Source organism: Phyllobates terribilis, unplaced genomic scaffold, assembly GCF_046119375.1.
Source record: "Phyllobates terribilis strain yellow unplaced genomic scaffold, ASM4611937v1 Scaffold_7__3_contigs__length_470593459, whole genome shotgun sequence".
In the NCBI taxonomy this organism is placed as follows: domain Eukaryota; kingdom Metazoa; phylum Chordata; class Amphibia; order Anura; family Dendrobatidae; genus Phyllobates; species Phyllobates terribilis.
The window spans coordinates 243,689,362-243,703,587 of record NW_027362767.1 but is presented as its reverse complement, the minus strand read 5'-3'; the positions used below and the strand labels follow the sequence as shown (position 1 = coordinate 243,703,587).

General features: G+C 48.7%; 1 protein-coding gene across 1 annotated transcript; it reads left to right on the top strand.

Annotated features, from left to right (window-relative positions):
- The first annotated feature begins 3,396 nt into the window (after positions 1-3,396).
- Positions 3,397-13,971, top strand: LOC141154329 (uncharacterized). Its single transcript, XM_073640048.1, has 10 exons — positions 3,397-3,519; positions 6,589-6,865; positions 6,960-7,133; positions 8,256-8,413; positions 9,776-9,974; positions 10,045-10,141; positions 10,238-10,409; positions 11,211-11,360; positions 11,588-11,706; positions 13,754-13,971. The coding sequence occupies exons 2-10, from the start codon at positions 6,609-6,611 to the stop codon at positions 13,808-13,810; spliced, it is 1,383 nt and encodes a 460-aa protein (XP_073496149.1). The 5' UTR covers positions 3,397-3,519; positions 6,589-6,608; the 3' UTR covers positions 13,811-13,971.
- Positions 13,972-14,226: the final 255 nt, after the last annotated feature.

Here is a 14,226-nt window from a genome sequence, read left to right as displayed (position 1 = left end):
AGAGGTAGTCACCGGAAATGGTCTTCCAACAATCTTGAAGGAGTTCCCAGAGATGCTTAGCACTTGTTGTCCCTTTTGCCTTCACTTTGCGGTCCAGCTCACCCCAAACCATCTCGATTGGGTTCAGGTCTGGTGACTGTGGAGGCCAGGTCATCTGGCGTAGCACCCCATCACTCTCCCTCTTGGTCAAATAGCCCTTACACAGCCTGGAGGTGTGTTTGGGGTCATTGTCCTGTTGAAAAATAAATGATGCTCCAACTAAACGCAAACCGGATGGAATAGCATGCCGCTGCAAGATGCTGTGGTAGCCATGCTGGTTCAGTATGCCTTCAATTTTGAATAAATCCCCAACAGTGTCACCAGCAAAGCACCCCCACACCATCACACCTCCTCCTCCATGCTTCACGGTGGGAACCAGGCATGTAGAGTCCATCCGTTCACCTTTTCTGCGTCGCACAAAGACACGGTGGTTGGAACCAAAGATCTCAAATTTGGACTCATCAGACCAAAGCACAGATTTCCACTGGTCTAATGTCCATTCCTTGTGTTCTTTAGCCCAAACAAGTCTCTTCTGCTTGTTGCCTGTCCTTAGCAGTGGTTTCCTAGCAGCTATTTTACCATGAAGGCCTGCTGCACAAAGTCTCCTCTTAACAGTTGTTGTAGAGATGTGTCTGCTGCTAGAACTCTGTGTGGCATTGACCTGGTCTCTAATCTGAGCTGCTGTTAACCTGCGATTTCTGAGGCTGGTGACTCGGATAAACTTATCCTCAGAAGCAGAGGTGACTCTTGGTCTTCCTTTCCTGGGGCGGTCCTCATGTGAGCCAGTTTCTTTGTAGCGCTTGATGGTTTTTGCAACTGCACTTGGGGACACTTTCAAAGTTTTCCCAATTTTTCGCACTGACTGACCTTCATTTCTTAAAGTAATGATGGCCACTCATTTTTCTTTACTTAGCTGCTTTTTTCTTGCCATAATACAAATTCTAACAGTCTATTCAGTAGGACTATCAGCTGTGTCTCCACCAGACTTCTGCACAACACAACTGATGGTCCCAACCCCATTTATAAGGCAAGAAATCCCACTTATTAAACCTGACAGGGCACACCTGTGAAGTGAAAACCATTTCCGGTGACTACCTCTTGAAGCTCATCAAGAGAATGCCAAGAGTGTGCAAAGCAGTCATAAAAGCAAAAGGTGGCTACTTTGAAGAACCTAGAATATAAGACATATTTTCAGCTGTTTCACACTTTTTTGTTAAGTATATAATTCCACATGTGTTCATTCATAGTTTTGATGCCTTCAGTGTGAATGTACAATTTTCATATTCATGAAAATACAGAAAAATCTTTAAATGAGGTGTGTCCAAACTTTTGGTCTGTACTGTATATATATATATATATATATATATATAATTTATTTATTTACGGTAGAGTTGAAATAATTAAAGCTCTGACCTAAATAGTAACCTAGAATTTTTTTATTTATTTATTTTTACAGCGGGGTTGAAAAAATTAAAGATGAGCTCTATACGTACTTCTACTGTAGGCTGTGACATCGCAGATACCTACACCTACCACCAGGGGGAGCTTACTGCATGCAAACTCATACAGCTTCAATAAAGGTTAATACTATCTGTATATGTTCATATGCAGTGAGCTCCCTCTAGTGGTGAATTCAGTAAGGCAGAAATATGTGATGTATTGAATCCAAATGAATAGATTCCCCAGGCAATGTTTTGTGTCCCCTCTTCGTTGCCTCCTCGGCACAGTAATTTTTGGGAACTACCATAAAAGTATATTGAGGGAGTCACACATGTACATTTATTTTTTATTTCTTGTCGGTGTGAGATAAGACTCCATTCCTCATGGAGATCCAAACATAGATGTGGTTTTTCTATAAATTCCCAAGATGAGAATGTCCCTTTAAAGTTTTACAATATCTGCTTTAAAAGATACAGACACCTTTTGAGGATAATTTTGATTATTTACTTAAATTCATGTATTTTGGGGGAAAAATATTTTTTGTAATTGGGTCACATTAAAAAAATGCATTATTTTGTCTTTTAATACTTTTTTTTCCTTTGCTCCTTACTGGCTGCAGAACGAGTTTACTGAGAATCTGTCAGTGAGCTCGTTCTGACAAGGTCTTTCTCAGCTACTTTATGAGCACATGAAAATTCAGTTTTTCTTTGATGTGATTTGTGCTCTTAAATCTGCTGAGTGGAGTTCAGAAAAAAGACAAAGAAGAACCAACTCACTGATGGATCCTCAGTTAAATCATTCTGCAGCCACCAATGTTCCGTGAAACAAATAGCCTGTAAAAGCCAAACGGTGCGAAATTTTTAATGAAACCCAATGGCAAAAAGTATTTTTACATGAATTTAAGTAAAAAAAAATTGTCCACAAAAAGTGACCATTTGCTTTAAAGAAAGCTTTTATGGTAGAAAGGACATCCCGCCATCTGCTGTAATATATGAGTAAACCTGGCAGAAAGTATTCAATGTCCCTACAGCTCCCCCACAGGAGAAATGAAGTATTACACAGTTCACATTGAAATCAAACGTGGATGTGTCAGGTCCTCCAGACTGAGCGACGCTCTTTGTAATCACTCTCTGCTCGCATCCTGATATAAAAGTGGACGACCCCTTTAACTTTCCCTTGTGTGAATGTGATGCGGCCCCCCACCCCGTGTGATCCGTACACCTCGGCTTCCGGCATTGTAACCTGAGGATGTCCGGGAGCGCAGCACACATTCGCAGCATAAACACTGAGCTCCATTTTATTTTTCTTCCCTCTTTTTCCAAGAACAGAGAAATCATTGACGACCGTGCGAGTGTCAGGTACCGGGGGGCCGACAAATAAATAAACATCCTACAATGTGGCCCCTATGCGAAAAAATGGGAAAAATGCAGAAGGTTCGGCTTAACTCCACAGCGCTGTATCCTCCGGGGTCCTCAGCGATTCTGGTTGACCCCATAATCCTAAAACAAGAGGTACAGCTTTTTTTTTTTTTTTACTAGCATCCCTTTCTATTTTTGTGGAGGTTAAGACTTTTTTGTTCATCCTGAACTTCCTGGTACATGAATATAATCCAGAACTGCAGTAACTAATGACACAAAGTTACGGGAGAGTTAGTAAAAGTGGAGCAGAAGGGGCAATATTGGAAGAGACAAAGCGAATGGACATACATGCATCCGGCAGGGAGGAGATATATGGGCTCCCATCTCTCCAATAAATTAAACAGCGCCACTCCTATTCACAGGCACGGTCTGGTATTGCAGTTCAACACTATTCGAATGCAATACCAGATCAGTCCATGGAGGAGAGTGGCGCTGTTTATAGAAAAATTTTGCAGACCTCTTTTTCTAATCTCAGACATGTTTAACTATTTCCTTTCCAAAATGCAAAAACTTTCTATAGATGAACCAATCAGCCTTCTGAGCTGGGTGGGGCTGGAAGCGCATTAATTGATGGGACGGAGCAGGTGCTGGGATCGTTGCTCGGTGCCGATCAGGGCAGGAGGTAACATAATGTTTGGGGACTGAACACACATTTTACTGATGTATTGAAGTTGTATTTCTGAGATTTTGTTTCGATCTCTCCTTTGGTTTTGAGATTTTTATGTTAAACATTGTATTTATGGTCCGAATGGGCCGGGTATACGTATCCTGGGTAGCTGCACGGTGACCAGTATATTAGGGCCCCCGGCCCTGCCACCATGCAAGCAGTTTCCCATGGTCTTGTAATGTCTGGGAGAATTCCCCCCCCCCTCCAAAATGGTGACAGGAGAGGCCATGTTCACACTGAGCTCTTTTTAAGGTGTTCAAAAAACAATGACCTCTCCAAGTGCTATGAGGAGACTCGGGGTGGCGGTATTACTGCTGGGTGGGGTGGGGTTGGGGGAGAGACTCGGGGTGGCGGTATTACTGCTGGGTGGGGTGGGGGGGTGTGGAGATGGGGGGAGAGACTCGGGGTGGCGGTATTACTGCCGGGGGAGGGGGGGAGACTAGGGGAGGCGGTATTACTGCCGGGGGGGGGGGGAGACTAGGGGTGGCGGTATTACTGCTGGGTGGGGTGGGGGGGTGTGGAGATGGGGGGAGAGACTCGGGGTGGCGGTATTACTGCCGGGGGAGGGGGGGAGACTAGGGGAGGCGGTATTACTGCCGGGGGGGGGGAGACTAGGGGTGGCGGTATTACTGCCGGGGGGGGGGGGAGACTTGGGGTGGCGGTATTACTGCCGGGGGGGGGGGAGACTTGGGGTGGCGGTATTACTGCCGGGGGGGAGGGGGGGGGACTCGGGGTGGCGGTATTACTGCCGGGGGGGGGAGGGGGGGAGAGACTAGGGGTGGCGGTATTACTGCCGGGGGGGGGAGAGACTAGGGGTGGTGGTATTACTGCTGGGTGGGATGGGGAGGTGGGGGGAGAGACTCGGGGTGGCGGTATTACTGCCGGGGGAGGGGGGAGACTAGGGGAGGCGGTATTACTGCCGGGGGGGGGGGGGAGACTCGGGGTGGCGGTATTACTGCTGGGTGGGGTGGGGGGGTGTGGAGATGGGGGGAGAGACTCGGGGTGGCGGTATTACTGCCGGGGGAGGGGGGGAGACTAGGGGAGGCGGTATTACTGCCGGGGGGGGGAGACTAGGGGTGGCGGTATTACTGCCGGGGGGGGGGGAGACTTGGGGTGGCGGTATTACTGCCGGGGGGGGGGGAGACTTGGGGTGGCGGTATTACTGCCGGGGGGGAGGGGGGGGGACTCGGGGTGGCGGTATTACTGCCGGGGGGGGGAGGGGGGGAGAGACTAGGGGTGGCGGTATTACTGCCGGGGGGGGGAGAGACTAGGGGTGGTGGTATTACTGCTGGGTGGGATGGGGAGGTGGGGGGAGAGACTCGGGGTGGCGGTATTACTGCCGGGGGAGAGGGGGAGACTAGGGGTGGCGGTATTAGTGCCGGGGGGGAGGGGAGACTAGGGGTGGCGGTATTAGTGCCGGGGGGTAGAGACTCGGGGTGGTGGTATTACTGCTGGGTGGGGTGGGGAGGTGGGGGGAGAGACTCGGGGTGGCGGTATTACTGCCGGGGGAGGGGGGGGAGACTAGGGGTGGCGGTATTACTGCCGGGGGGGGGGGGGAGACTCGGGGTGGCGGTATTACTGCCGGGGGGGGGGGGAGACTCGGGGTGGCGGTATTACTGCCGGGGGGGGTGGGGAGAGACTCGGGGTGGCGGTATTACTGCCGGGGGAGGGGGGGAGAGACTAGGGGTGGCGGTATTACTGCTGGGGGAGGGGGGGAGAGACTAGGGGTGGCGGTATTACTGCTGGGGGAGGGGGGGAGAGACTAGGGGTGGCGGTATTACTGCTGGGGGAGGGGGGGAGAGACTAGGGGTGGCGGTATTACTGCCGGGGGGGGGGGAGACTCGGGGTGGCGGTATTACTGCCGGGGGGGGGGTGGGGAGAGACTCGGGGTGGCGGTATTACTGCTGGGGGGGAGAGACTCGGGGTGGTGGTATTACTGCTGGGTGGGGTGGGGAGGTGGGGGGAGAGACTCGGGGTGGCGGTATTACTGCCGGGGGAGGGGGGGGAGACTAGGGGTGGCTGTATTACTGCCGGGGGAGGGGAGGAGACTCGGGGTGGCGGTATTACTGCCGGGGGAGGGGGGGAGACTAGGGGTGGCGATATTACTGCCGGGGGGGGGGGGGACTAGGGGTGGTGGTATTACTGCCGGGGGGGGGGGGGGACTAGGGGTGTCGGTATTACTGCCAGGGGAGGGGGGGAGACTAGGGGTGGCGGCATTGCTGCCGGGGGAGGGGGGGAGACTAGGGGTGGCGGTATTACTGCCGGGGGGGGGGAGACTCAGGGTGGCGGTATTACTGCCGGGGGGGAAGGGGGGGGGGGGGAGACTCGGGGTGGCGGTATTACTGCCGGGGGGGAAGGGGGGGGGGGGGAGACTTGGGGTGGCGGTATTACTGCCGGGGGGGAAGGGGGGGGGGGGAGACTCGGGGTGGCGGTATTACTGCCGGGGGGGAGGGGGGGGGGGACTTGGGGTGGCGGTATTACTGCCGGGGGGGTAGACTCGGGGTGGCGGTACTACTGTCGGGGGGGGGAGACTCGGGGTGGCGGTATTACTGTCGGGGGGGGGGGGGGAGACTCGGGGTGGCGGTATTACTGCCGGGGGGGAAGGGGGGGGAGACTCGGGGTGGCGGTATTACTGCCGGGGGGGTTGGGGGGACGGACTCGGGGTGGCGGTATTACTGCCGGGAGGGGGAGACTCGGGTGGTCGTATTGCTGAGATATCCCCCTCCCACCCCCCCTGGTGGTAATACATCCATGTCATATCCAACCCATGTGAAATGTCCCGGGTCCCCCCCCCCCCCCCCTCCCCTATACCGGCCAATTTGCCAAATGACCGTCCATGCCATCACATATGGGCACCGCATACTGCATGGATCTGTTCACACTGTATATTGTTGTGTAAGTCATGAAGCAATAATGCAGGTGACCACCATGGCCTATAATCCAGCTGTGTTGCCCGGACCTTCTGCTGCTGCTTCCTCTGTGGTTGCAGATTATAATCCTCTCCCCCTCACATCTTCTCACCAGCTCCTGACGTCTGAGCGTCCATGGCCGGCTGCAGTATTCCCACATCCCTACTGCTGCTGTTCACCCTCGTGCTGTGGAGCACCAGATCTGATCCAGACCCCAGTGCAATAGATAAGGGGAGGACACAGCTGCAACTGCTGCAGAACTTCGCTCAACATCCCCACTATGGAGATTGCTGGAGACGAGCTCTGCACAGAGTGGATGTGGGATGCAAGCAGCTCAGTGAGGAGGAGCAGAGCAGAATAGCCCTGGCCTTCACCCACTGTCACTTGGAGAGGTTAGTTTTAGTTTGTTATATCTGCTGGTATAACTTAATCTGGTGCCATATATCACTGGGGATATTATGTAATGGTGTAACGTGTCCTCCACAGGTCGGGGCGAGACTTCCCAGTCTGTACAGAGAGCAGCACGGTGCGGCAGTGCACACACAGTATGGATGCTGCGGCATTTAATACGTACACGGAGTTCTTCACCCACACACACAGCATCTGCTACTACCTGCAGAATGAGCTGTGGCAGGAGAAGACCCAGGACATCATCCTCAGGTAGGTGACGCTGGCACCAGCCTACATGGGTTGGCATTGGCAGCCTGGTGAGTTTAGAAAATGGCCCCTTATTTTTGTGAATTGCATTGTCCCGGTTGTCTTGGGGGTCTTTCCTCATCATGTTCATGTGTCTTGATGGCCGGCTATAGGGATGCATGACGTGTGCCACAGCGAGGCACCTATGATGGCCTGGCACGCTGCCACCACTGTAGTTATTTGCCCAGTGGCAGCACTACTGCTTGGGAATCCTCCTGTATTATACGGTATGCAACGCAATACAGCAATGTACTGGATAGGGCATCATTCAAATTAAAGGGAATGGTCAGGGAATGTTTTTTTTTTAGATATGATGTGCCAGTCATGAGAAATTCAGCGTAGAAGCCATATGCAAATTAGACTGCAAGTGCACTGGGGGCGTGTCAATGTGCATGCACTGTATCTTCCACGCCCCCACAGCACCAGATTTGCATAAATCTCTTACACTCGATTTCTCATGACTGGCTTATCGGATCGCTACAACAAAGGTCTTGTATTTATTGGGGGAGAAGCATCTATACAGCCATAGCATTACTACAAAATGTAAAAAAAAGTGCTGACAGGATCTCTCCAAGTCTGTCCCCGTGAGATACCCAAGAAAACGAGCTTATTTCACTGTGTTAACTACATGAAGTGATAATCTGATAGTCCGGAATTGTTGTGAATTTGGAATGCAGCAATGATTGGCTGAATCCTTTAGGAAAGTGAGGGAGAATCATGTATTCAGCGCCATCTTGTGGTCTGTTTTGATTTTGCATGACAGATCTGCTTTGCTTGTGCATGTGACGTCTTGTCCAAAATATTGGGCTGGGAGAGAATGCCGTGCCAATAAAAAAATAATAATTTTCATAGGTCTAATACTTTCTTTTATTTTGCTGATCTAAAATTGCTGAAAATGTAGACTTCTCCGTTGATGTCATTCTTTTTTCCTTTTCTGCATTTAGCATCATCTGCTAATCGCAAAATTGCAGTTTGTAATTTCAATTAATTTCCTTTCTCAAAATCCCCATTTTGGAAGTGCTCTACCGGCGCACGTATGAATAGTCGCCTCCATTCGTTGCCTCTGATGGCTCGTGTTTCCTGCAGGTTGACTGTGAATTCGGACAGTGTGGCCAAACAACTGGAAACCACCAACCTGATGGCGGAAGAAATGATGCAGGCTCAGAATGCCACCCTGCAGTCACAGGAGGAGATCCTGCGCAACGGGCACCTGCTAAAGAAAACCCTCCAGGAGTCCACCATGGGTTAGTAGCTGCAAGCTGTCACTAATGGAAACAGTGGGGGAAATGGACACTTAATAATTTTATTTTTTGTCCCAGACCACCACACTGCCCCTAAGTCTGGCTTCCTGCAGCCACCACTAGGAGGTGCCAAACCAGGCTATTGGCGGCTGCAGGTAAGTAGAGAGGAGCATTGTCAGGAGCAGCGGAGCGTGGATCTTTGACTCCTATTCTGCAGCGGTAAAAACTAATAAAAATTGTGTGTGTGTGTGTGTGTGTGTGTGTGTGTGTGTGTGTGTATATATATATATATTACACTCTGTTGTCTGATACATGGGGGTCTTCTGAATGCATTTGACCTAGATTCCATCCTATTTGATAGGATAGAGCTACACTACTTTTGACGTCAAGATGAAGGACCTTTTATGGACCTCATTCAGTCATTGAGGTCTGTCCGGCATTGCTGGTGTCCGTCGCCTCACTCCATTAATTTTGACCCCACAGATTGGATCTTAAAGTCTGTTTCACATGATTATTAAGTTAGGCCTGTAAGTCCAGGTCCGGCCATGGTGACCCAGAGATTCCGATAATGCTATTAGTCCCAGTGATTGGACCTGCAGTAGAGCCAGAACTTTAGCTGTTTTGGGCTCCTCCACACATGAACATTTAGGGCTGGTCCTTACAACGTTTGACCATATACAGTAACCGGACTGTCCCTGCACATGGTGCCACCTTGTTGGCAGTGGCGTAACTAGAGTCCGATGGGCACGAAGGCAAAGTTTGGACCTGGGCGCTCAGCTGCATGTTGGTCAGATGTACGGGCCCTTGTAGCATTCTAGATCCTATAAAGACACACGTGTTAACCTCTATGTAATGTCCCCCATCCTGGCTCCTTGTAGTAATCTTCCCCATCCTGGGCCCCTTTTTGTTCTTCTCCAGCACATTTTAAAAAGAGACCAACAATTCTACTCGCCTTCCTCTGCTCCCACACCACGTTGCGTCCCCTTCTGGAGCCGGCAGGTGACTTTGGTGTGCCGGCACATGATGGCTCTGCACATCACTGGCAAGCAGATATCAGCTGCCGGCATCTGATTGGTTGACAGTGTGAATTGCAGTGCATGACACCGAGGGTCTCTGCAATACATTTTACCTGAATGTGCATGCGAGGATCCGATCCAGGGGAAATTGGTGTCGGCGCTCCCCCCCCCCCCCACACACACACCATGGTTGTGGTTGCTTGTTGGGATCATTGTCATTACACCTGTTGCACAAGGACAATGGTTGTCTTAAGATCTTATGTTTTTGCCTCATCAGTGCCACACATCACTTTGATTCATTGATACAACATTCAGACATTTTGGGTTTACGCCCACCCTTCTTTTCTAGGCGTCAGACAAGCCTTTGAAGAAATGCAGCAGTCGGCCAGCGAGCAGCGCCTCCTCTTCTCCGAAATCTTTAACCGGATCACCTACCTGCACCAGTTTGTGGTGGGAGAATCAAACACCCTGTACTCCTTCCTGTACAACCTAATGGGCTGCGGAGCGGTTTTCTTGGTGACCTCTACCCAGCGCACCGCCGGTGCCAGGTAATCAGGACCCGTTACATTGGCACCACTTATGTAGGGGCTGCTTGGTAACTCTGATCTTTTCCCACAGGTTGGTTCTCTTTGGTCTGGTAGCGATGAACGTCTATACGGAGAGGATGGTCTGCTCGTTTATATTAGGAGGCTCCCCGCCCAGCTATGACCAGACGGTGAAGGAACTTTTTGGATGCTTAAATCAAAAAACGTATCTCTAATTTTTTTATTTTTTTTTGGTTCTGATTGGTCGTCTTCTGATCTGCACCCAGGAAAGTGTGACCTTCTGGATTGGGATGTCAAGAAAGATCTCAGTTTGCCTTGGATTACTGGTTCTCCTTTATGTCTTTATTAAACATCGGGATGTCCAGAAAGAGAGCTTGGAGGTGCTGCATGGACTTCAGGAGACTAAAGCCGAGCTGCAGAGCATTATACGGGAAGCGGGTAATGTATACTGTCATCTTCTTCTTGTAACCTCTGGTTATTCAGGATTGAGAAAACCAGAAAATGGCATCAGTTTATGGATTGTCTGGAGACGGATCAGTAATACCAGACACATCCTGCGGACAGGTGTGGTGCTGTACTTGGAAGAAAGCCGCCATAATTTTCTTATCTTTAGAGGGTTATCCATCACTTTAATATTTTTGACATGGCAAAAGTGTTGACCAGTGGGGGGTCCAGGTGAGGGGATCCTAACTCGTTGCTGTAGCACTTTGCCCCATAGTTTCTCATCAGTTCTCCTTGTAGAGCCAAGTGGTATACGGGCTCATAGAAAGACATTGTACCGCTAATCACTTCTTCCATTACCTCGGCCCCCACTGGTCAAAGCTTGCATTAAATATTACCATAGTTTATGTACTAATTTGACAAATACCTTATCTCCAAGGCATAATCCGTTATCTTTATTTGAGGGAAAGCCTTCTTTTGGAGAGCTGTAATTCTGTTCCTAGCATCTGACTGAAATGGACCCTGGGAGGAGCAAATTGTAGAGGCAGAGCCTCAGCTGTTTGCAGCCAATGAGCATTGTTCAGAACACTGCCTATAATGCTGATTGGCTGAGATGAGAGAACCCTGTGCTCCTCCCACATCGACTTTCAGTTGGATGCCAGGCACGGCATAGAACTGCGTCCAATTCTTTGAAACATACAAGTCTGCAAAATCTGTGGCATCAGTTCTAGTTGTGAAAACAGAAAATGCCCTCAGCCTTGCGGGTAAATTCTACATGTTGTTGTCCTTCTCCTGTAGAAAAACTGCTCAACAAGCCGGAGTGTCCAGAGAAGATTTTTCTGCAGGAAGACTTGATAATTGGAGATTCTGGGATTCCCGATCCATCGTTTATTCAGGATGTTCCAGTGAGCGACAGCATGAGGGAGTCAATGTGCAGCATGAAACTCGGTGAGAAGTGATTCTTAATATTTTCCAGCCCCATTAAATGAAAATTTAAAGGGTATGCCGACTTTTTGCAAAGTTTATTTAGAAGCATTTGCTACTGTATTGTGTGTACAGCTCCTATGCAGACTCATGTGTAACCTGTAATGCATACTATAACCAGTATGTATTAAATGTACTGGGTTTGCACATTGTTCTGGTACATCTAGAACAAGCCATTCTCTCTTCTACAGCACAAATTACAAGCACGCCAAAAAGGCGATCTCGCTCTCGTTCACGCAGTTGCAGTCGCAGGAGGAGCTCTAGACCCTCGGAGCCGGCGGTCTACCATATCCCCGTCACCCAGCAAACAGTGAGTGATTCCAGTGAAAGGCTGTCACTTCTAGGTTGGGTTCAGACGGGTGACTTTCACTGTCCATATACAGATTGCAATTCACCACGGTTGTCACAACTTGAGCTTTCAACTTTATCAACATGAGGTTGTAAATTGGGGGTGAAGGATCCACGATCGAGTGCAGCCATTGCAGTCTGTTTACAGACAGTGAAATACGCATGTCTGCATCCGGCCTTATACAGTGGGGAAAATAAGTATTTAATACGCTGCCAATCGTGCAAGTTTTTGCACCTACAAAGAATGGAGAGGTCTGTAATTTTTATCATAGGTACACTTCACCTGTGAGACAGAATCGTAAAAAAAAAAAAATCCAGAAAATCACATTGTAGGAATTTTACAGAATTCATTTGCATTTTATTGCATGAAATAAGTATTTGATACAATAGAAAAACAGAACTTAATATTTGGTCTAGAAACCTTTGTTTGCAATTACAGAGGTCAGACGTTTCCTGTAGTTCTTGACCAGGTTTGCACACACTACAGCAGGGATTTTGGCCCACTCCTCCATACAGATCTCCAGATCTTTCAGGTTTCGGGGCTGTCACTGGGGAACATTGAGTTTCAGCTCCCTCCAAAGATTTTCTATCAGGTTCAGGTCTGGAGACTGGCTAGGCCACTCCAGGACCTTGAAATGCTTCTTATGGAGCCACTCCTTAGTTGCCCTGGCTGTGTGTTTCGGGTTATTGTCATGCTGGAAGACCCAGCCACGACCCATCTTTAATGCTTTTATTGAGGGAAGTAGGTTGTTCCATACAATGCAGTGGTCCTGTCCCCTTTGCAGAAAAGCACCCCCCAAAGTATGATGTTCCGCCCACCATGCTTCACGATTGGGATGGTGTTTTTGGGGTTGTTATCATCATCCTCCTTCCTCCCAAACATGGCAAGTGGAGTTGATACCAAAAAGTTCTGTTTTGGTCTCATCTGACCACATGACTTTCCCCCATGCTCCCTCTGGATTACCCTGATGGTCATTGGCGAACTTCTAATGGGCCTGGACATGTGCTGGCATGAGCAGGGGGACCTTGCGTGCATTGCTGGATTTTAATTCATGACTGCGTAGTGTGTTACTAACGATAATGTTTGAGACTGTGGCCCCAGCTCTCTTCAGGTCATTGACCAGGTCCTCCTGTGTAGCTCTAAGCTGATTCCAGACCTTTCTCAGAATCATCCTTACCCCACGAGGTGAGATCTTGCATGGAGTACAGATCTATAATATTGTCTCTGGTGTCCTTACAGCTCTTTGATCTTGGCCATGGTGGAGAGTTTGGAGTGTAATTGAACTCATTTTCTGTATAAAAGACACCTGTCCATTCACTCAACAGGTGCAATTAATACAGGTAATGAGTGTAGAGTAGGGGGGCTTCTTCAAGAAAAACTAACAGGTCTGTGAAAGCCAGAATTCTTTCCGGTTGGTAGATAATCAAATACTTATTTCATGCAATAAAATGCAATTAAACATCAACAATCATACAATGTGATGTTTCTGGATTTTTTTTTTTTAGATTGTCACAGGTGAAGTGTACCTGAGATAAGAATTACAGACCTCTCCATTCTTTGTAGGTGGGAAAACATGCAAAATTGGCAGAGTATCAAATACTTATTTTCCCCATTGGATTGGGGGGGGTTCACTTTTAAGCTTTCTTCAGCCCATAGGATTATATAGATCTAGAAAATAACTAAAATGATGTCCCTGCAACCTGTAAAGTCACCAGGAGCAGCGACTGAGAGGACTAGTATTGTGGTACTTGTTGTTTTGACATCTGCAATTCTATGGGCTGAAGGAAACTTAAATGGGAAGCTCATCTTCACTTTACATTAGTTAGATTTGTACTCTAATGAAATCATTACTTTATAAGTAGACAGTGCTCTTAGTCTCCACTAGAGGGAGCTTGTAAATAATGAGTTGAATATGCGCTCTGCTGTCAACCACCAGTAGGTGGCGCTTAATGACGTAGAAGGCCATGGACCTGATAACTGAGCTCTTACTGTCGTTCCTTTTCCTTAGACTCCACATTATAATCTGCGCAGTGGGGCTTCAATAAACCATTCAATGACCTCATAAGCGGAATCACCCCCATACTTGTGCTGTATTATCTGTCTGATTCTCGCCCTGAAGTCTATTCAATGTTTTCTGCACCCGGTGAACGACGTTATGAAGATGATGATGATTTTAACTTTTATATAAAATGTCTTCTTGAATCTCTCCTTTCTCAATTTCTGTTTTTGTTAAATATTTAATAAACTGCAGTATTTTAGATCTGATTTCCTAACCCCAGTGTTGAAGTGATATTTTCTGACCCGATGGCGGGTTTTTTAATTCAATCCAGCGGCATCATTTGTGTAGTAAGTTCGGCTCATGATGTGGCAGGTACGACAGCAGTATGGTCGTCTGAGCCCAGTCATTTATTAGTGGAGGTGACCTCTGCCAGCTTTACGCTGTCATTAGGACAGTCGGGGGACCCCATAATCACTTACACA

Excerpts from the sequence above, each read along its gene's own strand:
- LOC141154329 (XM_073640048.1), top strand. The coding sequence starts at position 6,609 with ATGGCCGGCTGCAGTATTCCCACATCCCTACTGCTGCTGTTCACCCTC. Across the intron at positions 7,134-8,255 it reads ACCCAGGACATCATCCTCAG|GTTGACTGTGAATTCGGACA; the intron begins GTAGGTGACGCT and ends TGTTTCCTGCAG. Across the intron at positions 9,975-10,044 it reads CAGCGCACCGCCGGTGCCAG|GTTGGTTCTCTTTGGTCTGG; the intron begins GTAATCAGGACC and ends CTTTTCCCACAG.